Source organism: Emydura macquarii, unplaced genomic scaffold, assembly GCF_026122565.2.
Source record: "Emydura macquarii macquarii isolate MOO-44397 ecotype Brisbane River unplaced genomic scaffold, CSIRO-AGI_Emac_v2 contig_3451, whole genome shotgun sequence".
Taxonomy (NCBI): domain Eukaryota; kingdom Metazoa; phylum Chordata; order Testudines; family Chelidae; genus Emydura; species Emydura macquarii.
This window is the reverse complement of record NW_027133588.1, coordinates 4,040,033-4,065,582: the sequence shown is the minus strand read 5'-3', so window position 1 is coordinate 4,065,582 and position 25,550 is coordinate 4,040,033. Positions and strand designations below refer to the sequence as shown.

Here is a 25,550-nt window from a genome sequence, read left to right as displayed (position 1 = left end):
AATTATTAATTTCCTTATGGGCTTTTCCATGGTGCTGTATGGTATGGGTACTTCAGAAACAATTAATTTATCTCCATGAAACCCTGAGAGATGAGGTGGGTTTATCCTTATTTTACAGATGAGGAACTGAGATGCAGATATTAAGATGAAGAGTAACCACTAATTTTGGGCATCCAACTTGAGATGGCTAGAACTGGATTTTTCAGCGTTATAGAGCACTTTAGATGTTCAAAGCACAGCTCCCATTGACTTCAGCTGTAAGTGCTCAGCAATTCTGTACATCAGACACTAGGGTCTCGGGCTGGGCACCCAGAAAATGAAGGCATATAATCAGTGACCACCTGTGAAAAGTTTGGTTTAAGTGATTTGCTTAGCAGCACACAGGATCTCTATGGCACAGGCAGTGACAGAATCCAGTTCTCCAGGGTAGCACTGAATTGCCTTAACCATGAGACCATCTGTCCTCTTCCAGCAGCCTCCTGCCTCATTCATGACACACTTTCCAACTTCAGATCTCTGTGCCTAACAGGTTTAATTTGAAGGTTTCCTTATTTAACTTAACTGTACTGGTAAAAAAAACATCAATTATATTAATTGACAGTGCAGGAAAGATGTGGTCTAGTTAACAGGACCAGAGCCACTACATCATACATTGCTCTAACTCCATGGGAAAAGGATCAGGTGTCCTTTGAACGGCGGTGGAAGGTCACTAGATAGATTATATGGAATGTTCATAAAGAACCTAAAGAAGTCGGACAGCCAGAAGTCAGTCTTTGTACGACTACATTTTTAACACAATTAGAGTCAAAGAAGAGTGAACTCAGGTAAACTGATCTTAAAATAGTTACTTCTGTTCCATGCTTTTAAAAAAATGTTTCTTACTTTAAGGAAGTGGTTGCCACAACTTGCTCAGTGTTGGCCTGAACTTCTTGTATTTAATCTACAGTACATCTTTTTTTAAAATGGTGAAAAACAAACAGCTTAGAATATTTATAGGGCTTTTCATCTCCAAACTACTGTTTAAACATTAACTAATGAATCACAATAACACCACTGAACTAAGCAATTACTACTCCCAATTCACAGAGAAGGGATAGGAAGCAGAGTGGTTAAGTATTCAACTTGCCCAAAGGCAGAGAGAGATCCTGGTTGCTTGTCCTGTGCTCAGACCACAAGGCTATTATTCACTGTCTGACAGATTGTTCATTTTTTCATCAGATGTTTTACTAACACTACAGTATCTCTACACCCAACTGCACCCGTTAAGTTAGTAATCCTAGCACAGTAGGGCCTTAAAATTACAAACACCAGAGTTACAAACTGACTGGTCAACCACATACCTCATTTGGAACTGGAAGTACGCAATCAGGCAGCAGCAGAGAAAAAAAAAGCAAATACAGTAGAGTACTGTGTTAAATATAAACTACTAAAAAAATTAAGGGAACGTTTTAAAAAGCGATGCGGGCGCTGTACCGATCCATGGTGGTGAAGCAGGAGCTAAGTTTTCAGATAAAGCTCTTGGTTTACAGGTCATTCTACATCTCCATCCTCACCTATGGTCATGAACTCTGGGTAACGACCAAAAGGATGAGATCATGGGTACAATCAGTGGAAATGAGGTTTCTCCATAGGATGGCTGGGCTGACTTTTCGAGACAGGGTGAGGGCCTCAGCTATTTGGGAGAGCCTTGGAGTAGAGCCGCTACTCCTCCGGATCGAGAGGAGTCAGCTGAGGTGGTCTGGAAAATTGGTAAGGATGTCCCCTTGTAGGCTTCCTTTGGATCTCTACCCAGCACGCCTTACTGGGAGGAGGCCCTCAGGCCGACCCAAGACATGCTGGAGGAATAATATCTCCTGGATGACCTGGGAACACCTGGGAATCCCCCAAGAGGAGCTGGAACCTATTGTGGAAGAAAGGGAGGTCTGATCCTCCCTACTCTCCATGTTGCCTCCGTCACCCTCACCAGGAAAAGCAGCAAAAAGGAAAAGAAGTTTAAAAAAAGATTTGACAAGGTAAGGAATCTGTTTCTGAGCTTGTTTCATTTAAATTAAGATGGTTAAAAGCAGCATTTTTCTTTTGCATAGTAAAATTTCAAAGCTATATTAAGGCAATGTTCAGTTGTGAACTTTTAAAAGAACTGTAATATTTTGTTCAGAGTTAACAACCTCCATTCCCAAGGTGTTCGTAACTTTGAGTGTCTACTGTATGTATAAATAGATGGTCTACTTTAAAAGATATTGTGGCAATGGACTGGCTTCTAAGTTTCCCAATTTCTTGCTTAATTCGTACACTGAATCGCTCCATCTGATATTGTTCCCATCACCACAGTATCTGAGCAATGTGTAGTATCATTGGCCATTTGTTGGAGACAAGTACAATTCCCATGCATAGAAAAGAACTCACTTGATCTCAGTACCCCATTGTTTTAGGGAGAAATTGATGGCACTTTGTTGGACTGGTGCTGGCTGGCAAGCTGCTTGTTCTCCCACCAGGTCCGTGGGAGCAGTCTCCAGAGCTAGGACATTTCTAGCTTTCTCTGCTGAGACATTTGGATTCAGGGTACTCAAATCTGAGAAAGGAAAGAAACACTTTATTATTATTATTATTATTTCATTGTCTTAAATTGCACAAGGCCCCCACAAATGCCACGTTCTTTAAAAAGTACATTTGAATAACAAAAAAGTAACAGGACTTTGTCTTTATCCTCGGTATGCTAAGATCTCATTGCATTCATATTGTTGAACATTAACAAATAACATCTAAGAAGTACACAGTGTACTACATGGCTGAACACAATGTATTGCAAATGCATAAGCTGAAGAATGTACCATAGGTAGCATAAAGCATTAATATGTGGTTTTAAGCAGGGGTCTTCTGCTAACCCTCTGCACAGCAGTTCTTTTCACCCCCAGTGCAGTTTTAAAAGAAAAACACAGCCTTTGCTGATGTTAGCAATGAGGCAGGCTTACAAATATCCTGCTTTGAAGTCACACAGAAGATAAACAAAAAGATCTCTCTGATTCTGAAATGTTCAAAGGGAAAGTAAGAGAGAAAGCATTTAAAAAAATAACTGTTGGGACGCAGAACTCTGAAGAACTGCCTAACAATTCAGAAAGTTGGCTGGTACCTTACACTTCAGAAAATCTGGGGTGAAATCCTGAATAGGCAACAGCGAGTTTAGTGCTCTCAATTTATATCCTGTGCTGACAAGGTCTTGCAAAAAGTTCCCACGGGGCCAAATCTTAGTTACAGAGTCCTAAATTCTATTGGATCAGAGCTGAATGAAGGTCAGCTTCTAGTTAAAGGGGCCTTAGCCTGGTCTACTTCCATGTGCACACCCCCCCTTTGGATGAACCTTTCAAGCACCAACACTGAATGTGTTTTTGTGTGTACTTTTTTTTTTAAAATCACCTGTGCATGCAGAAGTTGGTGCTTGCTTGTGCATATGTCTACACGTACAGTCTTCAATGTTGCACAAGCACAACTGGATGCAACCTTCTGAAAAAATCAAACCTATAGCTCTGTGCATGTATTTCAAAGTGCAAGTTGTAGAGTTTATGAAAAAAAAATCTAGAGTACATGCCAAGTACAGTTTTCAAATACAATTTTGTTCAGGCAAAACCATTCCCTCATACATCTCCTTCCCCCCAAACACAGTTCGTGCTCTACTTCTCAGTAAGGACTATTTTCCAGCCAAGTTTCAACTTTCAATCTTCAGCCACTTTTGCTGGATCCCCATTACAAAAGCTGGCTGCCAAATATTTTTACAGTGATGAGTGTAACTTTGCCACACCTTCCTAACTCAAACAGCTGATTTGGATAAACACCAGTCTTGGATAAAATTCATTCTCTGGCAGAGAAAAGTTATGGAAAATTTCAGCCTAACAGGCAAGTTCTTCAAAAAAACGATGGGCGTTTGCGAACCAGATTATAAGTGACAGCAACATACATTTTCATTAAGTGCTCATTCCCTCTCCAGCTATGGTTTTCACCCACAACACAAAACCACTTCCCAGTTGGGCATAACTGACAACTCTCTGGTCCTGCACACTGAGATAGCAAGCATGTTTCAGCTCAAGAGTGAAGTGCACTGGCAAAACTGAATAAGGCACCTGTCCCAGTGCCTGTAGCCAGCCAGTGCTCTCAGCCCCTAACTTTCAAGAGTAAACTTTGCTGGTTACACAAATGAATGGCTGCAATCCCAGAACATAATCAAGACTCTGATTAAAAGTGGTGATGGGACACAGCCATCCATACTGCTGAAAACACTTTGGTAGCTAGGTTTACACTGGTCAAGACTGGAAACACATTCAAGATTTCCACTACTAAGAAAGAGGTACATGATAAAGCAGGCACTACATGTAAACCAGCAAGGTAAATTAGAGTAACATCCGTGTAATATCTTTAAGACAAATATTAAAAAGCTGCCCCTGTGCCATAGGAAAAGCAGAGAGAAACAAGTGTAAATCCTGATGATTGTACCAGGAGCTGAAATGGTATCAATTCTACCTGCACTCACTTTTCTGAGTTATAGAAAGTAAAGGTAAATGACAGACTGATTTTGTTACCCCATATGGTTTATGTTAAAGTGTGAGAGTGTTTCTTCAGCAGCGAGACAATCTGAAACAGTTTTCTGAAGATCCATGTGTATAAACAAAACTTCACAGATATAAAACTAGTCAAATAGAAAATAAAAGTTCTTGTGTTGCATGCAATTATTTTTCCAATTATTCCTTTTGGTTTCCAAACACTTCATGTAATATTCCAGCATTTTCTTTTTAACATGTATGCTACCCTTTCCACAAATCACCTTCATGCAATTTCAGTTCCCAGCATGAAATTCCATAAGCTTTTGGCATTTATACAGACACCACCACAACTCTTAGCAGAAAACCTCAACTCTGCTACAAAGTTTTTTGTACAATGCTTTACCAGCCAAGATGATTTAGGCAGTTATCCATTGTGAATGCAGCACAAGTCTGCTTTTGACTAACTGCAGACACTTGGTGATGAGGATTGTAAGAGAATCTGAAGAGAATGCTTATGTGGGGCAGAAATCATTGTAGAATCTGTTGCTGAATACAACCAAATGGCTCCAATATCAACTGTATAGTATAGTTCTTCTATGTTGTGTACCAGTCTTAAGCAAAACTTGCAACTAATGTCTTTTACAGAATACCTGTGATCATACTGCAGTTTTGAAGAGGATAACAGATTACAAGTAACTTCAATAACTCTGTAAATTGTGTGCCAGATGTGGAAGAAAAATAACATCAAAATCACTCACATTTTTCTTCCTTTACATTTTGGAGAACTATGTTGTGTAACTCAGTAAATAAAGTATAACTTATTAACTTTTACAGCCACTTGGGATGGTATTTTATAGCTCCTGGCAAACAGTAATTCACCTTTTAAACCCAGTACTTAAAACTAGGATTACGGAACACATCTTCCGGTCTCATGCAAAACAAAATACATGGTCACAGCTCTATCTACTGTAGGTCAATGTACAGTAGAGAACATGACTAGGGCCATACACAAAAGCTTATACTAAACTCCTACAGCACTATATATGGCTAACCTGAGTGGATAAATTGACAATCGTTTTTTGGTGCAGCTAATCCATTTACCATCATGAATGAAAGTTCCACAGAAAAATTAACTGCACACATGCATGGTGTTTAAAAGTTAGTTTTCATCATGCTGTGTGTCTATACTGATTCTGCAATTTTTTTCTGACAGCTGGCACAAAATATAGCATGCAACAGATGCTAAAAAATCTGCTTCTAATTACAATGTAAGATTGTAAGCATAAAACGATAGCTTAGTTTCTTCTCTCTGAAAATATTTTGTGATCCATGATGTCAGCAGTCTGTGACAGTCTCTTAAAGAAATCTTTCTTATTTTAATTGCTGTGTCAGCATGGTTTTCCAGAACTCACGAAGGGTATGTCTACACAGCAATTAAAAACCTACAGCCAGCCTGTGCCAGGTGACTTGGGCTAGCTAGGGTCAGGCTAAGGGGCTGTTTAAATGCAGTGTAGAACCTGCGCTCTGGGACCCCTTCCTTACACAGGGTCCTAGAGCCCAGGCTCCAGCCCGAGCCTGAACATGTACTCTACAATTAAACTGCCCCCTTAGCCCAAGCCCCAGTCAGCTGGCCCGCGCCGGGCCAGTCGCAGGTGTCTAACTGCAGAGTAGACATATCCTACGTTTTCTGCAATATTACATTTCTTTAATAGACCCTGTCTGAATTGACTTTCAAAGGCTTATGTAGCTGCTGAAAAGGCTGCACTGACGGCCACAGTCTCAGTTCATCCTACTGGACTCCTTTGTTGTGGAATGTATGTACAGATACTATGTAAGAAGTTATGTATATATACTGAAAATATGTTCTTAGATTCTGAGTCAAAGTATGAGTTACCACCAGAAACAGGTTTTCTGTCAGACACGAGATGTTTATTCTCCTCTCTCATGTTGGATGTAAATTAAGCATTGTAAGATAACACAAGGGATACCCATTTACATACAAAGTCAACAGAGAGATGTGAAATCAACTGGGAAGGAGCACAAAGGAAAACAAAAGCCATAGTCATTATACCGTCTCACAGCAGAGACAATGAACTTTGGGGTGTATAAGCAGAAGACAAAGAGGACATCACCTTATCCTGCACCTAGGAAGTAAACGGGCAGTGCATTTACATTCATGAAAACGGGATCTCAGTCAACCATGGTTGAAAATGCTGCAAAGGACTTAAGGGGTGAGAAACTTCTTGAGATAGGAGGTTAGCCTGATACTTAACATGAATCTCTAGAAAGCACATTATGATTTTGTTTTATATGTAACCTTTTGTTTCCAATACTCTTACTCACTATCACTTGAATATTTAATAATAGATATAATTATAATGAAAACAACAAAAGTTTAAGTGTTGTAATAAGCAAGGTGCTGAGCCTGAGTTGAATCACACAAGCTGGTGCATATACTGTTTCTTTTGGGGATGGCAGACCTGGTATTTCTGAGTGTGTTCAATGGATAAGAGACTGGACACTACAGAGAATGCTTCAAAGGGACTCAGAGACTGGGGTGCAACTATTGTTAATATGCAAGACAAAGTAAGGGCTAACATTGCCCAGCAGAAAATGCTTGGGTGGTTAACAGGCTGGTGGTGGTCAGGGTGTGGACACCCAATTAAGCACAAGCAAGACTCCATCACACTAGAGGGAGTGGGCGTGGCAAGGTTATTGCTTTCCTGGGTAACCTGAGAACCATCACAGAAAGGTACAGATCCAGTGTCAGTCTAGCAATTTTAACAAGTACCTATTTGACTGCAAAACATCCACATATAAGTTGATTAGGGAGGAAGGCAAATCTTGAGTAAACTGATTCACTGTTCAGGTGCAACAACTAGAAGTTTTTGGACAGATGCAATAGCAATCACAATATGCTTCACTATACTATGATGAAGATGTCAGCAATGGATTTTAAAACTACATTACATTTATGCATATTCCTTTGTTGAAGCCATTAAATATATACACACACACCTCATCACTAGCACAAAATGCATCAAATGGTGTGACTATATACTCTCTAATCATAATCTTCCTTTTTTAAAGTGATGTTTTACTAAAAAAGTTAACACCCCTTTTTTTCCTCTTTAAAAAAAAAAATTAAGCTTGATGAATTTCTTTATTTTGAGAAGGTTTCCACATACACCTCTACAGCTAATCAAAAATATCAGTCTGGGTGTGTCATACAATTTGACACAGTAAGAAACAAAATGTAGCTTTAAATCTTTTGTTCTGTTAAGGAGATCACTATAGAAAGTGTTAATAATGGAGCTCAAAAGTTAATTGAAAAAAAGTAGACATCTCCACAACTATTAGTTTGAAGCAAGCAGTTGAACATTTAAAAAAAAGCTACATACATCCTTCAGCATTGTGGCGAAAGAGAATATTTGAGTTATTTCATCATATTTTGAAGTATTTTGCAGGAATTAATGCATATAACACAATGTTATTGGGAAAAAATGATAACTGCAGTAGGTCATTTGTGGTTTCATTACCACTTTACCACATTTCCTAAAAATCAGGACGTCAAAGTCAAAATAAAAATAGATTCAATATTACAAACAGTCGAGGATGTCAGAAGACGAACGTGTAAGCTGTGCTCTGGTTGAGCTCCAGTTTATTTGTGGATTTTGTGATCCAAAATAAATTTGATTGCAAAAAATAAGATGGAAACAGATGAAAGCTTCTTCTGCCACCTGAAAATGTTTAAGACCAAAATTTCAGACAGGAGGGTGCCATTTTCCAAAGGCAGCACTGAGGAATGGTGGAATTCAACTCCAGGCAGTAACTAGTTTATGACGACAGTTCAATCCATTAAATATATAACAGGAAATAAACACCATACCGAATGGTCTGACATGCAAGTGAAGTGATGGACGCTGATGTATAAACAAACATCTAACTAAGATTTTGTGGTTGGGGGAAAGAGGTAGCTTTGTTCCTCTTTCACAAAGCCGTGGAAAGAGAATGATTTCCTTGTTCATCTCTGGCCTTGGTCACAAATTGTTGATACAAAGTCTGGGCCTCATTTGCCACCTTACTTTGAATAGTACCTTATGCTGTGAGTGGCATAAACAGGCCCTCTATGAAGAAATCCTCTCTTGCCACCTTTCTTGCATTTATATAGCACCTTTTATTAGCTCACTACAAAAGTCTTTGAAAATATCAACTAATTAAGCCTCATAACATCCCTGAAGTAGGTAATCATTCCTATTTTCCTAACTATAGAACCTAAAGGCATAGAGAAATTGTTCTCATATGTTTGATAACTACACACTTACTGAAAGGATTTTTATTCACATTTTCCATAAAACTCACCCACTTTCTTGGGCAGAGAAGCAGCATGAGATTTCAACATAGTAATTTCCCCAAAAATAGAATTATAGAACTTGAAAATAGGAGCATATTGAGAATGTGTCCTCAGCCATAATTACAGCATCACTATTGGGATGCTAGAATTTATCTGAAGGTGTAAAGAAGCGCTCTGTATAAGCATGAAAAAGCTGGTCTCTCTCACCAACAGAAGCTGGTCCAATAAATTACCTCACTCTCCTTGTCTCTCTAATACCCTAGGACCAACATGGTTACAAAATTGCATATACATAAATTAAACAGAAAAGATGGGGAAATATTTTCCCTATTAAATATTTTCCTCCACTAAACATGTAGTTAAAAGAATCAGAGGTTTCACTTTTAACACTCGGTAAAACCTTTTCAGAAAAGACTATCATTTTTAAATTGACAATGTCCTTTTACTCCAAAGACAGCATACAATAAGAACATCAGTGACTGATCATTTTATTTTGGAACCAGAGTGCTGCAATCTTTCTTTATCCAAAAACACTGAGGAAAAGGATATAACAAACTTGCAGCAAACAAGTTTTGATGTTAGAACCACATAAACCAATGCCAACGGCAAGACCTACAGAAAAAATATAACCTGTCTAACCTCTTCATATTAACACATATACAACATACTTACATACTCGCAATATAAAGTGTGCTCTGATTAATAAAAGTTAACTATGACATGAACTGTCTAAAAACTGAATAGGCAGAGGAAGCAGATCTCATCAAAGAGCAAAACACAATGTTTTTTCATTTTTCTTTTTTAAATGACACTGTAAAAATACTTTTAACCCCAAAATCTGGCATACTTCAATACTACACTATACTGCTATTACATCCTTTGGATTTCTAGATAGCCAATGAACATTTAATCCCTATCAAGAATTTAAAACTTTAGTCTATAAAGAGAGACCAAGAAGAATGATTTGGGCTCTTTTGCGATAGCAGTGGTTTTCAACCTGGGGCTCCACAGACTATGAACTATGTCTAAGATTTCCCAAGGGATCTACACCTCCATTCAAAATTTTTTTTTAGGGGTCCACAAATGAAAAAAGGTTTAAAACCACTGTGCTATGGAGTATGTGCTAAATAACTTACCCTGCTTCAAAAGTTCTGATGATAGCTGTGGGGGTTAAAGTAGTAAACAAAAAGCTATACTAAGTTTCAACTTCCATTTAAAATGAGCCAGTCTATTCCCTCTGGCTCCAGAGTCCAGACCTGCCCTGAACCATCCAATCCCATGAGGTGAAGCACCTTGCTGACAATTCTTCAATGATTATGAAACCCCACGGTCTGAAAGGAGGTGGTGGAGTGGGACAGTCTTATTTTTACAATATAGGACACTGGAGGGCAGGGTGAAGAAGAATGCTCTTATATTAGACAGGATTAGAAGATAAATAGTTTTTCTCAGACTAGAATAATTGGCTTCTACCTACCTATGATGGGAGTGCAATTTTGACTATACAACATCTCCATTCAGTTGTTTTCCTTTATGGCTTAATGCTCAATATATTGATTACTTCTGAATGAATGCTTAATTTACAGGTCCTCAAATTAAGGGGTGTTCCTCCCTAGGGAGGCACAGAGGACTGTTTGAGGGGGCGTGGCAGGGCTCAGGCCAGCCCCCACAGGGGTAGGGAGGGAGCACCACTCAAACCTGTTCCAGTCCCCGGCTCCCGACGTGGCCGCAGCTCTTCACCCAGCCGTGGCTCTGGTGCTGGCCAGGGCCAGAGCCCCACCCTCCAGCCTTGGCCCCAACCACAGCCTGCCTCCCGGCTCCTGACCCACCTCCGCCACAGCCTCTGGCTCACAGCCCGGCTGCAGCTTCGCACCCAGCCCTGCCCCCAGTCCCGCCTGGCCATGCTTCCGTGTCTGGCCCCAGCCCTGCCCACAACAGCGACACAGATGTGGCTAAGTGGGGGGGAGCAATGTAAAAAGTTTGGGGACAATTGGCTTAATTAATTAATGAAGCATTAGCATGGTGTACTGTTGTAAACAGAATTGTTAAAAGCGCACTCATATTGAAACCAATTGTTATAAGTCATGTCAAAATATATGGGGCTTATTATAAATTCACAGTATACAAATATTAAAAAACTAAAATGTAGATGAATGCAGTAATGATAGTGTCAAAAAACTAAAAACCAAATGAATGAAAGCTATAACTAACTCCAAGAAACTGAAAGCTAAAGGCACTGGAAAGAACAAATTATTTACTTGACATCCATGAAAGTACAATGGTTCTATTACAAGACATACAAAAGTAGCATTACTATATTTGTTTTTCATAGCCCACTTCTTCATAAACATGAATATTAAAAGAAACTGGTTACAAGAATGCCTCCTTGTCAAGTCTAAATCAGACAGAATGGTAGGAAAATCTCTACTTTTCACTCTAAAATGGTTTAAATTAGAAATCTGAGTAACTGAAAGAAAAGAAAAATGACTTCTCTGGTATAATTTATATTTAAAAAAAAGATATTGCAATGAATAATTTGTTTCTTGAGCTGAAGCAGCATCGCTTTACCATTCAGATTATTAGTGACTGAACCTGCTTTTAAACACTCACATATGAACTGCAGCTTGTATATTCTACTACAAAGTATGTAATTAATAGCACAGTAGGAGGTATTTACAAGTTATAAAGGTAATTTACAAACTTGGATCAGAGGGGGAAAATCCCCTCCTTTGTAAAGCACTTAATCTACAGATATACAATCACTGTAAGTGGCAAGTATTATCTGTATAAATTTAAATAATTAGTAAGAAAGGAAAGCCTAGTAGAAATAACTAGTCTCATACTCTCAAACGCTCTGTGGTAGAGAACAGTCAAACTACAACTGCTCTCCCAAATGTAGGCAGGGTTATGGGTAGTGCTGCAACAGGCCAACAGGGGAATCTGAGTTTGGGGAAAAAGCTCCAGCTTAAGTTTCCTCTGTTGCTATGGAATGAACAAGTCTAAGCCAATGAACTTTGAAGCCTTTTGAGCTTTGGCAAATATTGGAAAAATATGCGTGACCGTCAAAGTCTGCATTAGCCCCAGGGAACTTTCTGACACATCCAGTTTGGAATACAACAGAATTACTTCAAAATCTGCTACCCCATTTCTGGATATGACGGAAGGCATCAGTTTTCTGCAATAACCAAAGAGCAAACCAAATCGAAGTGTCTGCCCTACATCACCAAAAACGTTTGAGAAGTGCATTACTGCATTTTTTAGACCTCATAACTCTGAAAATGTACATTAAGCTTGACTTAAGATATTCTCTTTCAATCAGACCACATATGCAAAAATTTGAAGTGAAAGTTATCTTTCATTGTCTTAGAGGTTGGGGCAAAACAATAATCTAATGAAAAGTTGGTTACTAACTAGAGCAGCTTCTACCTCTCTGTACTTTCATAAGGACAAACTATCAGAATTAGTTCAGAATATAAAATATATTATCTGCATGTAAGTTACGTCGCACAGTGTAACATTACCAAAAATGAACGTGGACTATCTTAAAACTGCGTTATTCAGTAAGACACACTGCTTTGTAAATTATTTTATACCCACCCACTAGGGCACCATATATTAAGCATTTGATGTAGACCTGAAATCAGGTTCTCTTTTAGTAAAATATATGTTTTGGAAGGACAAGACATTTGATACCAGACATGTCTATCAGTCTTTTTCAAATTGGGAGCAAATGAGAGACTAAGTCCATGCTTTGGCAAAGCACTTAAGCACATGATGTGACATTCCAACGTACAATCTAGACTAATGAGCTGGTATGCCACCCTGGCCCTGCAATTTTGGGTGTTTTACAATGCCTTGCTGTGGAAGGCAGTTTGGGAGCTACTTCAGCATGAAAGCCATACCCTGAGAGTTGTGTGTAAACAGAGTCTGCCAGCCACACCCTGGCTCTTACCATCCTTGGTTATAGTTCAGAGTGACCCCAGCACACACCCCACCTTAGATTTCCCCCCGAAATGTATGTCTGGCACTTCCCAACCCTCTCCTGGACAACACAAGTTTATATAAAGTCCATTATTTCTTTAAAAGAAATAGTATGAACATAACCTGCCACCCTAACTGGTGTTTCCCCGAACACTTTCATTTAAACACCACTGGATTAGATAAAACAAGTTTATTAACTATAAAGAGATAGATCTTAAGTGAGTACAAGTCATAAGGTATAACAGTCAGAAATGTTACAAGAAAAATAAAGATAAAATGAAACTGGTGGCTAACAAATTACGTTAGAAAGAAATTTTGGGAGTCGTTATAGATAGTTCACTGAAAACATCCATTCAATGTGCAGCAGCAGTCGAAAAAGCTGATAGAATGTCATTAAGAAAAGGATAGATAATAAGACAGAAAATATCGTATTGCCTCTTTATAAAGCTAAAACGCACTTTGAATACTGTGTGCAGATATGGTCACCCCATCTCAAAAAAATATATTGGAATTGAAAAAGTTGCAGAAAAGGTCAACAAAAATGATTAGGGGTATGGAACAAATTCCGTATGAGGAGAGAGAAATAAAACTGGGACTTTTCAGCTTAGAAAAGAGATGACTAAGACCTGGTTTACACTTACTGTGAAATTCGGCGGCAGTCAACAGGAGATATGCAAGCTACGTAGAGTAGCTTGCGTATCTCCCGCCGACTTTCTAATTCTACTTACCACGGTGTCCCCACTATGCCACAACGAGGGGAAATGCCCTCCCATTGATGCAGCATTACTCTTTTTCTGGGGGTGGATTTATTAAGTCGATTTCCTGATCGACTGAGTGGGTCTCCACTTCCATTTAATCAATCTCAAGGAATCAATCTGATGGTGGCGAATTTGCTGCTGTCAGTGAAGACATACCCAAAAGGGTGATATGACAGAGGTCTATAAAATCATGACTGGTGTGACGAAAGTAAATAAGGAAGTGTTATTTATTCCTTCACATAACACAAGAACCAGAAGTCACCAAATGAAATTAATAGGCAGCAGGTTTAAAATGAACAAACACAAGTATTTCTTCACACAATGCACAGTCAACTTGTAGAACTCCTTGCCAGAGGATGTTGTGAAGGCCAAAACTATAATAGGGTTCAAAAAAGAACTAGATAAGTTCCTGGAGGATATAGGTCCATCAATGGATATTAGCCAGGATGGGCAAAAATGCAAAACCATGATCTGAAGTGTCCCTAGCCTCTGTTGTCAGAAGCTGGGAATGGGTTAAACTTGATGATTACCTGTTCTGTTCATTCCCTCTGAAGCACATGGCATTGGCCACTGTCAGAAGACAGGATACTGGGCTAGATGGATCATTGGTCTGATCCAGTATGGCCATTCTTATGCGGTTCTTATGTTAAGCTCAAAACTAAGTTCTCTCACCACATGCTTTCAGCGGTCTTGTTTTGCTTATTCTCCTCCGCCATGGAAGTTATGTATACACCCATGCACTGTTCTCAGCAGTAAAGCCATGAGCTTCATTTGGTCTGCTACATTTGTAGCAATTGTTCAGAATGTAGGACAAGACAAGACAATTTTTTATGCTTTCTGTAGTTGACCAAAATAATAAACCAGCTAGACTCTTTTAATCTGAAAAGATTTTTCTCCCTTTCTGTTGAGGAAGTGGATCTTAAATTCCAAGAAACTAAACATGACATACTTTAAGACAGCAAAAGAGTGAGTCAACAGCTTTAAATTGAGCTCTTTCACCCTATGTGACCCAAATTTAACAGTATCTGATTTTGTTTCAATTTATGAAATCTATTCTTCCTAGCACCAATTGTGTTCCATGACTGAGATAAGTTAGGACAACCATATGAAATTATGTTTATGTCTAAGAGGACCATTATTAGACACAAGAAGTGAATATAAGTATATTGATTTGAGAGAGAACATTCTTCTGAAAACTTTACAAAAATATTTATAAATGTAATCCACTTTAAAGGAAAAATTAAAGGAGAAAATTGTAGAAATTTTACCATAACCAAAATCATACTGGTAAACTCTTACAAAACAGAAATATTACATGCTCCCTACATGTATCTCAAGTTTTCAACTTGCCTGTGTTATCTTTGGCAACAAGGCCTTTGGAAAAGTCACTGGGTGTAGGTGAAGTGCTGCTGTCCCTCTTTGCTACATCAAGGTTATTACAGTATTCCCATCTCTTCTGTTGAAGTTCCTGAAGCCAGTATGTCATGTCCTGACGGGTAGCAGCCTACAAAACAGAGACCAGAGTACTGAAAATATAAAGAGACCGTACACTTGTCAAGCATGCATATAATTTAACTTGGATTGAAAGGGAGACATGGGTGCCAAAACAGAGGTGTCAATAACATTCTGCTAAATATGATGATCTAAAAATGGCTTCAGTCACACGAAACAGCCATTTCTAATATATACATTTCACTAATAAGCCAGAATTCACATTTTAAAACTAATCATGCATGCCTATTTTCTCCATCTTTGCATCTCCATCTCCTCAAGTTTCAAGAGGCTGCTCCCATACTAGTCACAGCCCTGATGTGGTTGCTTTCTTGACAGCCTACTGTGCATTTAAGTTAGCCCAAGACATTATGAAGAATTCTTCAGATACATGAATAAAGACAGCAGAAAAATCAAAGTCTCCACACTTACAATCAACAAGAACCTGACTTTAAGTATATGTAATGTGCTTGGCTGAAAGCGGACAAGAACATACACTGTTATACTGCATTTTTTAATACAAAACATTTACATATTCTGTTATGTATCTATTACTATATGAACTATTACACTTCCTCTTGCTGTAGGAGTTAACAAAACTGCCATGAAATAAATATTTAAGACATTTAATACAGGAATTTAAGAAAGCGAAGTCTTCTGCTAATTAACAGAATGGGTGCTAACTGGGCAATGGAAATGCAAACATCTTTAAATTGTACAGTAAAAACCATATCTAAATACATTTTTATCTTATTTTACTTGAGTGAGTTTGTTGCCATTGCTCTTATCAGATTGGTCTTCTCTGTTAAAGCAATAAGGAAAAGTGACTGGGTAGAAGGAAGAGGATTATGAAGCTGGTGACCAGATTTTACACAAATGACTCAGCACTTCACATGCAGACCAAGATAGCTTAAATCTCCTGTCATGGTGCCTTATTAAACAAAACTCAGAAGAGGGGATACCAAAGGTTTACTTTTATTGGCTGCTGTGCTGTGAAAGACAAATACACTGCCTACCTGAGGCATTTCAAATTTCTTGTACCAGCAGAACTGTGTTTTATGCATTCTGTTCTTTTTCACTTACCAGCTGTGACGAAGAATTTGCATTATAAAATGAGATGGAGAATGACTGGTTTGCATAGTACCTGACATGAGTTGAAGAACAAAAGTGAAAAACAGAACACAAAGTAAAACGCTCATCCATGCATGCAGCTATCACGGGGCGTGATTGAGGCAGAGATCTCTAAATGTCTCTCCATTTAGATCCAATCTTTCTCAACATCATAAGTGAAAATGGAAAAATTCCTGGCTGTAGAGTCCTTTGGAGATTTCTAAACTGAACGTTGTTCTCTACATCTATCTATCACAGAAATTATCTCCTGATCAATTTTTCTCCAGTGGCAGTCTTACTTCCTAATGAATTAGAGAGCCCCAATTACCTAGTAGATGAGTATTTTTCTTTACGTCTCTCTCTATGTAGACTTTGTCATGTTATTGTCTTAAAGCAGAAGGCAATGGAGTATTTAGAGGGCTATCCATTTGCATGGTGTCTAGAATTTAGAAAGCTTTTCTGTGCTTGGCTATTTGTCACTCTGTATCAGCTGCTAAGTCACACTGCCTCAAGCTTTTTTTAAAAGATATGTTTGTTCATATATACAGTGTTTCTGTTCACAATTCACTCAGAGCCATTTTCAAACTATATTACTACTGCCCCCTTCCCTCCATCAGTTACCTAGGAAGTGAGATTAAAAAAGAGCAACAGCAGCTTAAACTCAAAGTATTTGATTTCCTCCTTGAAACACACTCACACATCTTCATCTTATTAGGGATCCCACTGTTATGTCTCAAGTCAGCAGGCAATTGTGCCTCTGCTGTAGTGGCCTTAAGGTATACAACTCCATATCTCTTTGGCCTCTCCCCTCATTTTTAAAAACCAGCTCATCATTTTCTTAAAAGAATTGTTACTATTGCTGCTGCCCCTCCTCCCCCTGTATTTATTACCTTTCTTTCCTCAACATTTGGTGCTGGCTTAGTGAAATCTAATTACAGAACACACCACGAGATTGGGGTGTCTGCCCTGGTTTCTGACAATCTGCTTTGAGGCAAGCACTCAGTTGTGAGCCACTCCAGACAACATGACACCTGGTAAGAAATATTTACAGGATTTTTGGAGGGATGAGGGAAGAAATGGATTGGGATTGCCCCTCCCCCCCTTCTACGAAACAAAGGGCCTGACTCTGCAAACAGAAATAGATGTTCACTCTTGAGCATATCCAGTCAAGCCAAAAGCATTAAGTGCAGGTAGCAAATGGTGACAGGATTAGGCTGTATTATTCGAATGCAGGGGTTCTCAAATTTTTCATGATTTGGATCAGATTTGGACAGATTATTTCGAGAACCACCTTCCCCACTCTCCTCATCAAGTGCCTGGGGTGGCAATTACAATTGCTTATGAAGCAAAGTAATATTAGAAAAAGCCTTTAATGTACTGTTAACCTTTTTTATGTGCTTTAACAGCTAGAAATAAGGAGGAATGCCAGCACCATGCAACCAGCAAATTGTTCAAGGACCACTGATGGTCCACCAATCCCAATTTGGGACTCACATATTATTTACACCTGGCTTTCCATGAAGGCTGTGACACTTTTCCTGAAATTTTTGTCAAATCGGAAAACGAGCCACAGAGCATCAGCAGATTACCTGCAACTACCATTAAATTACTGGGGCTGAGCAGCTCAGAGGATTAAATCCTGAATGTTTAAAAAAAAAAAAAAACTAATCAGAAGCATTGTGAAGTAGTAATATGTTCTTGAATATTACAGAGGAGTAGCCGTGTTAGTCTGTATATAGCAAAAACAACGAGAGTCCTGTAGCACTTTAAAGACTAACAAATTTAGTTTCTGCAGGCATAAGCTTTCGTGGGCTGTAACCCAGTACAGGACTCTCGTTGTTTTTGTTGAATATTACAGTCATTTCAGATTGGGGTGTTGTTGCTTATTTCTTATTGCTCATGTAAGAGTATAAATACTGAATGGGAAGGACTGTGCCATGAGATTCAGAAATTATGAATAAGAAGCAAATTGAGGAAAATGAACCATGTGATATAGAGGCTGAAAACTACACTTGACTCGACTTTCTTCCTCAGTAAGGTCCTCGTGCTCCTGTGTGTAATTTTTTCTTCAAAGTTTAAATCAGTGAGGCTTTTATCCTGCATTACAAATTCAATAAGGGCTCAATATAACTCTCATTGACTTCACTGAGGGATAGATCAGGCTACAATATTTGCACATCAATTCATCTTTATTTTTATTTCTGCAGAACTTGGCTGAAAGACATCTTAGTTCTGAAAGTATTATGGTTCTGGTTTCTTTTGAGTAAAGGGCTCAATTAAATCCTAGCTCCAGAATTCTTACTTGATGTTTGTGTTATCATAGTGTCAAGGAGCTAGAGTCATGGACTAGGACCCCGCTGTGTTAGATGCTGTACAAACACAGAACAAAAACCTACTAGTGCAGTGAAACATGCACCAATGACCACCTCCAGCAATTCAATCTCCATCTTAACCAGTTCCTTTGAAAGTACCTCCAAGATTTCCAGCATAAAGTTTGTTTGATCTTTAAATAAGGACCACATATATTAGGCAATAGCTTTTTGATCAGTCACATGGCTGCTTAAGACAAGCATCATAAGCCTGTGAGAGGTAAAAATAGATGACAATTTGCTTTAATTTCTGGTACCTATATAGAATATAGCACAAGGATTCCCCAACTGTCACATCACCTAAGGCCTCTAGACTGTGCTTGAACGAATATACACTTCTAAGATGCTTCCCTCACATAACCCATCTCTTTCCCAGAGGGCCTCAGGCACATATAAGTACAATTAAGGAGGGGGGATGAGACCAGACACACCAAGAAAAGCTTATGCAGGGAAACTTAATAGAGGAGCTGCATGTTGCTTGCACTAGTAAGACCAAGTCTAATTTGTCCCACCTGACTGCCAATACCACCATGCTGTAGCACTTAAGGAAGTTATACCTGAGGATCCCACCTTGGCTCATGCTAGAGTTTTGTCTAGGACAAGGGTTACATATTATTTATTTGTTCTCTATATTGTTTAATATTATAATCCTAATTACAAGTTTTCTATCTTTCCTACCATTTCCTAATGAATGTCACTATGTTTGAAAAACAACCTGTCCTAGAAATCGTTTTCCTGGAGATTTCCAGGTGGAAGTACTAAGTGCTACTTTAAAATCAAATCCAGGATTCACTTACACCAAATCCACAAGCTTTACACTATGGATGAAAAGGTTGCTACATAAAAAGTAATACAAATGTGTATTATAACTATACAAAAATGTGGTTTTCTTCATGCCAGTCTGTACTGTTATACAATTGTTAACTATATTTCTTTCCTTAACTCAATATCATTATTTTTAACGTATAGTATCACTGCATTTAGTTTCAGACACCTCATTTGTCTTGTTTATAAAAAAATATAAATGAAATTATTTGGATACAAAGACTATTTACTATTATGAATTATATACATTTATTTTTCAAGCACCATTAATACCAAAGCAAGGTCTAAACACTAAGGAACGCTTTTAAAGATACATATTTTAGGCTGAATTCTCAACATCTCTTGTTATTTCTCACCCTATATCTTGAGTCCCCATCATTTTAAAAAACAACATTTAAAAACCACCTATACAAATGTTTTAATAATAGCAATTTTCCAGAACTAAACAGGTGGTCCTGATATATATTTTTACTTCATTTTATTATTAATATTTTACTACATAGTAAAACTTTTCCTACCAAAGTAAAACCTTCCTTTGTAAGATAGACAGACCTATGAAAAAGTCCATCATAAGATGGAACAAAGATGGATACATATAATATAAGGTCAGAAGATTTAGGTTCCAATCCTGTGAAGGCCTGAGCTCCTGCTTATGGGAGTTGAAGCAGTTCACTAGAGCTGATCAGGAAAGGATTCTCCCCACACCCATCATTACCTCAATGGTTCTTAAGCAGGGGTTACACGCACCCCTAGGGGTATGCAGAGGTCTTCCAGGGGGTACATCAACTCATCTAGATATTTACCTAGTTTTACAACAGGCTACATAAAAAGCACAAGCGAAGTCAGTACAAATTAAAATTTCATACAGACAATGACTTGTTTATGCTCCTCTATATACTATACACTGAAATGTAAGTACAATATTTATATTCCAATTGATTTATTTTATAATTATATGGTAAAAATGAGCAAGTAGCAGTTTTTCAGTAATAGTGTGCTGGGACACATATTTTTATGTCAGATTTTGTACGCAAGTAGTTTTTAAGTGACATGAAACTTGGGGGGCGCACAAGACAAATCAGCTTCCTGAAAGGGATATAGTAGTCCGGAAAGGTAGAGAGCCACTCCCCCACCTCTTCCCCCTGGAAAAAAAGTGTTAAATATTTCTGTATAACAAAAAAAGTTTATCTTTTCTATGAAGACCTGAAGATTTTTGATAAAGCCTTTTTTCCATGAAATTTTCTTTTAACTGAAAAAAGCCTTTTTCTGTTGGAATAGGTGTTTTGACAGATAATTTTCAAATAGCTCTAGAGCTAATTTCCCCTTAGAGGATCACACCCAGGTCCCAGAAACATTTTTCTTTCTCAAGTATTTGCTTCTGGGGGTCACTTGGGACTACACTTTTGGCCTACATTTTGAAAGCCGTTTTTTCATTTCTTGGAAAAAGACAAATTATGGGTTATTTTTAAGTTTTGGATGTGTACCCCAAAATGTGATATAGGACATTTTCCACATCAAAAAGTGAACACACAACGGAGAGCCCTTCATTTTCACAAATATTTATATAAATTGAAAAATATTATAAATCAGCCACACTGAACACAACTTTAAAAAACACTGTTTAACAACAACATACTAACAAGGAGCAGACAGTTTGTTAAACTCTCTCCATTCTGGGGAGGAAGCTTACGCTAAGGAGTGAGCACAAGTATGACCAAAATACTCAATTATATGTGCCCTGGTGTGGCTAGCACATGAGAAATTGGTATTCAGAACTCAAGTCCATCATAAAACGCCACTGACAATGTTAGGAGAAAAAGAGAGAGCTAACCATACCAATTCCCAGGTTTAGGCAAAAAGCCTACAGAGTTTTGGGCTTCTGAGCCCCATTTGGGTGTCAGCAGAAAAGCAAACCTAATCATGTAATAAACTGAATCTACTTAGAGAGAAAAAACAAGAGTTCTGTGGCACTTTAGAGACTAACAAATTTAATTTTAGCAGGCATAAGCTTTTGTGAGGCTCAGCTCACTTCGTCAGATGCATCTGAGCTGAGCCTCACGAAAGCTTATGCCTGCTAAAATTAAATGTGTTAGTGTCTAAATTGCCACAGGATTCTCGTTGTTTTTGCTGTATACAGACTAACCTGGCTACCCTTCTGGAACTACCTAGAGAGAGTTGGAGATAGAACAACAAGGTGGAAAAAGAAGCTGCCCAAGGCTTTGTCTACACTACAAAGATAAGTCGACCTATGTTAGGCTGACTTACAGCCACCGCAGTTACTGTGGGGAATGATGTCCACACTACTCTCCTTGGCCTGGTCTCTCAGCTCCCCTGGCAGCCCCGGACAGGAGCTTGGCTGCCCCACAAGTTCCCCGGCTCCCCCCCCACCTCATTCTCATTGGGAGCCAGGAGAAGCCACGCTGAATGGTGTAATTACATGTAAGTTTATAGCCTAGAATAACACAGAGCAGCACCTGATGCTGGCAGTGCTTATCGCTACAAGAGACTTAAAGCAAGCCGAGGAAGAGGAAGAACAGCTCACGGGGTCAGCTGCAGATTCTGGCTGGGGACAGGCAGTCACACTTAGCAAGACTCCTTGGGGAAAGCCCCTTGGTTGCCAGCTCACAGGCCGAGTGTCACAAGATCCCCGTGCACAAGACAGGCACCAAGCGGTATTTTGTAGAGCCAGGAAGCCCCCCGCAGCCGCGGGAAGCCAGCCTGAGAGACCCCTGCCCGGGGCATGGGTCAGGAGCAGCCAGCAGAGGGGATTGAGGAAAGGGGTCCCCGACCGAGCAGGGATGTAAGGGGGAGCCTGCCCCCAGAGCTACAGAGATGGGTCCCTGGCTCAGCCCCCGGGGATTCAGGGTCCCTGAGACGGGGGGTGCTGGAGCCTGTGGGCAGTGTGGGTGGGGGGAGGCCCCTGCCGCAGCCCCTCGGGAGTCGGGGGACGCTCGCTGGCGGGGAGCCCTGAGGCGGGGCTGAGCGGGCCCCGCGGACACCGGGGCGAGGGCCTGAGGCGGGCCGCGGGTACCTTGAGCACGGTGACGGCGCCGCCCGGACTGTGCACCTCGAAGGCGGCGGCCTCATCCCCGCCGGCGGGGGCGGCGGCCTCGGGCTGGTGGTAGCTGAAGCAGGCAGCGGCGATGTCCAGGTGGCCGAGCGGCAGCGCCTCCTGCGGGCCCTTGAAGTAGTAGAGGTAGCAGCGGCGGGGGTCGAAGACGAACCAGCGGCTGCGGAAGCCCCGCAGCGGGCCCTTGCCCGACAGTTTCTGCAGGTAGCCGCACAGCTTGGGGGCGCCCGGCCCGGCCTGCTCCGCCGGCACCGCTCCATCGCCGCCGCCGCCCTCATCCCCCTCGGCGGCCCCTGCAGCCGGCATCTCCCCGCCGGTCCCTGCCAGCGCTGCCGCGGGCACTCGGCCTTCCTCCGCCCGGCCGCTCCGCAGGGCAGCCCGGCCCGCCGCCTGACGGGACTTGTAGTCCCCGGGTCTCCCTCCGCCCTCTCGCGGGGAGACAAGACCAGGGGCAGCTACGGGCTCTGCCCGGGCGTCTCCCGCCCGACCCCGCGCACAGCCCAGCCCGGCCCGGCCCTCCCCTGGCCAGCCTGGCCCTGCAGCCCGCCACGGCTCAGCGCATCGCTCCGCCCTCCGCCACCCGCGGGGGAAGCCTCCCTGCTGCTTGTGCAATCGTGGCGGCATCGGCATGTTTGTGCACACGCGTTGTGTGTGTGCGCGAGGAGCTGGGCCCGGGCCCCTGCCATGGAGAGGAGAAGTTGGGCCCTGCCTACATGTGACTTTTAGGTCCTGAGGACGTGCGGCCCGTGAGCTTTGCTACACTTTCCTGCCTGCCAGATGTCCAGGACATTTGACATCCCGCTCGAGTTTGGGTTGCATTTCCTGCAAGGACAGTATCTCCACAAGGAGATACTGTCCAAACCTTGGGATACTTCCTGAGGTACTGCCAGGAATCAGACTCCTGAAAATGGCTTTGACCTTAATGCAGCTAGCAGCTCTTTTGCAGGAAATCAGTATGAAATGGGCTGTTATTGAAGGGGAAGATTACCTTCTTATTTCCATTTTTGGCCACTATAGTCCCTGACTACTTCTTTAATGTATCCTCCCCTACTGTATTGCTATCACACTCACTATTCTGATATGACATTCAATTGTATTTTCCATATCATGGCCTAACCCGCAGTTAAGAGTAGAATCCCTTTGCATCTTGTGGCAATGTTACCAGAGGTGTAGCCAGAAGTGATTTTTTTTGGCAGGACTTTGGTTCTTATATGGGTGGGCATAAATTTGACCAGTGTGATTGGAAGCCAGAAGTTTGGGAAGTGACTGGCCAAGAAACTAAACTACCTGACGCTCCATTTGCCAAGATAGCTTAAGCGTAACATTAGCACTAGAACTTCTGCAACCAATTGGATGGGCCTGCCACGGCCCACCCATAGCTATGTCACTGATTGTTACTCATCTGTGAAATCTCTACATTAGTTTCAGTTATCTCTGGTTTAGTGAGTTAATTGAAAATAATAATTATGTGTAACAGAAGCTCAACATGTGCAGGTGCCAAAATGGAGTTCGTGCAATCTTTTTGTAATGCTTGCATTTACTCACCAGTTCATTTTTTGTTGATGTCCCACTGAGTCACATAAAATTCAGCCCCAATCTGCAACTTTGTGCATGTAGGCAAACCTCTGAACTCTGACCAGGAGCAGGGGTCCCCACATATATGACAAATTGCAGGATCAAGGCCTTAGTTTGTAAATTCTGTGGGCCAGGGACCTTGCCTTTTTATGTTTCTCTAACAGTCATCACATTTTTTGGATACTAAGGAAAAATTAATAGTATTAATAGCTGTGATCAGAAGACTCACATCTACTCAACGCTTTCTCTGTCTTCATCTTGAATGAAGAGTATGGATTCTAAATTTCATCCTTTCTATTAAGAGCACAGAGTGCACTTGTTTTCATTACATGTATCTAATTGTAATGGATGCAAATACAGAAAAGAGTCCATGTAGATAGCATAGTCCACTTTTGCAAATTAATGTAGCATAACCAACGTAACGAAATGGAGGGGGCATTAAGGCCATGTAAGATGACATACCAGCTTCTTGTTCACATATCAAAAAGGAATTGCTGTCAAAGTAATTGTTATTGGAGACAATTCTGCTCTGATGTAAATGTTGTCATCAGTGGAATTACGCCAAGGGTTAATATCACTCACTCAGCTAAATTCTGCGTTGATTTGCACGCTGTGCAACCTCCTTGACTTCAGAAATTTGCCGTTTATCTGTGAATCTGACATGCACTAAAGCAGTGGTTCCCAACCTGTGGCCTGGGGGCCAAAAGTGGCCCTCGGGGTCTTTCAGAATGGCCCACCGCTCCCCTCTCTTTGGCTGCAGAAGGGAGCGTTGCTTGAGGAGGGGCAGGACTCTAAAACTCAGGGCCTTCTGGTTTTTCACCCACCATGACTTAGCTGCCAGGCTATGTGCTTCAGTGTGTAGTGACAGTCACTCATCTACACTAGTGCTTTGTCCGTGAGTGTGTGACATACTGTGAGTTATTTGTAGGTGTAAAATAATGAATGTAAAAATGAGCACAGTAGCATCAAAATGTTTACTTTAAATATGTAATGGTTTGTAGTCCTTAATGGTGTATACGGCAATACATTTTTTATGAGTTGATAGACTGGTGGCCCCTCAGTGTTGTAAAAATGATTTTTGGCCCTCGAGCCAAAAAGGTTGGGAACCACTGTACTAAAGCCACTAGTCTGTCTTCATCTCTAAATCCCAAAATCAGTCTCAGTTACCATAACTTATTTGTCTGATAGTCTTAGCACTGAATGAAAAAATTATGTTTGAGTAGCCAGTGCTTCTGTCACTAGATCGCACTTAATGGCACACATGAGGGACTAGAGATTCTCTGTTCCAAATCCCCTCATAGTGTGTCATCTGCTCATAATAAACAATATTAAAAGTTGTTATGCTCTGTTAACATGGAAATTTAGGTACATCAGTTGTATAAATCAAACTTGAGAAAATAGGTCCCCAGCCACATATGAAATGAAACGTGACGTGCTGAAGGCTGGAAACTCAAGAACTGAGTCATTTACTTCTGTTTAACCCCACAATTT

At 40.5% G+C, this 25,550-nt stretch overlaps 1 protein-coding gene across 2 annotated transcripts in view; it reads right to left on the bottom strand.

Annotated features, from left to right (window-relative positions):
- The window catches only part of TBC1D2B (TBC1 domain family member 2B), a 50,094-nt gene extending 26,774 nt beyond the window's left edge, over window positions 1-23,320 (bottom strand). For both annotated transcript variants that reach the window (XR_010917413.1, XM_067534831.1), the window contains exons 1-3: window positions 22,446-23,320; window positions 14,970-15,123; window positions 2,404-2,569 (exon numbers count right to left, since the gene is read on the bottom strand). Coding sequence is in view for 1 of the 2 variants with exons in the window: in XM_067534831.1 (XP_067390932.1) it covers window positions 2,404-2,569; window positions 14,970-15,123; window positions 22,446-23,114 (989 nt within the window). In the remaining variant the exon portion in view is untranslated. The remainder of the gene's footprint in view (window positions 1-2,403; window positions 2,570-14,969; window positions 15,124-22,445) is intronic.
- Window positions 23,321-25,550: the final 2,230 nt, after the last annotated feature.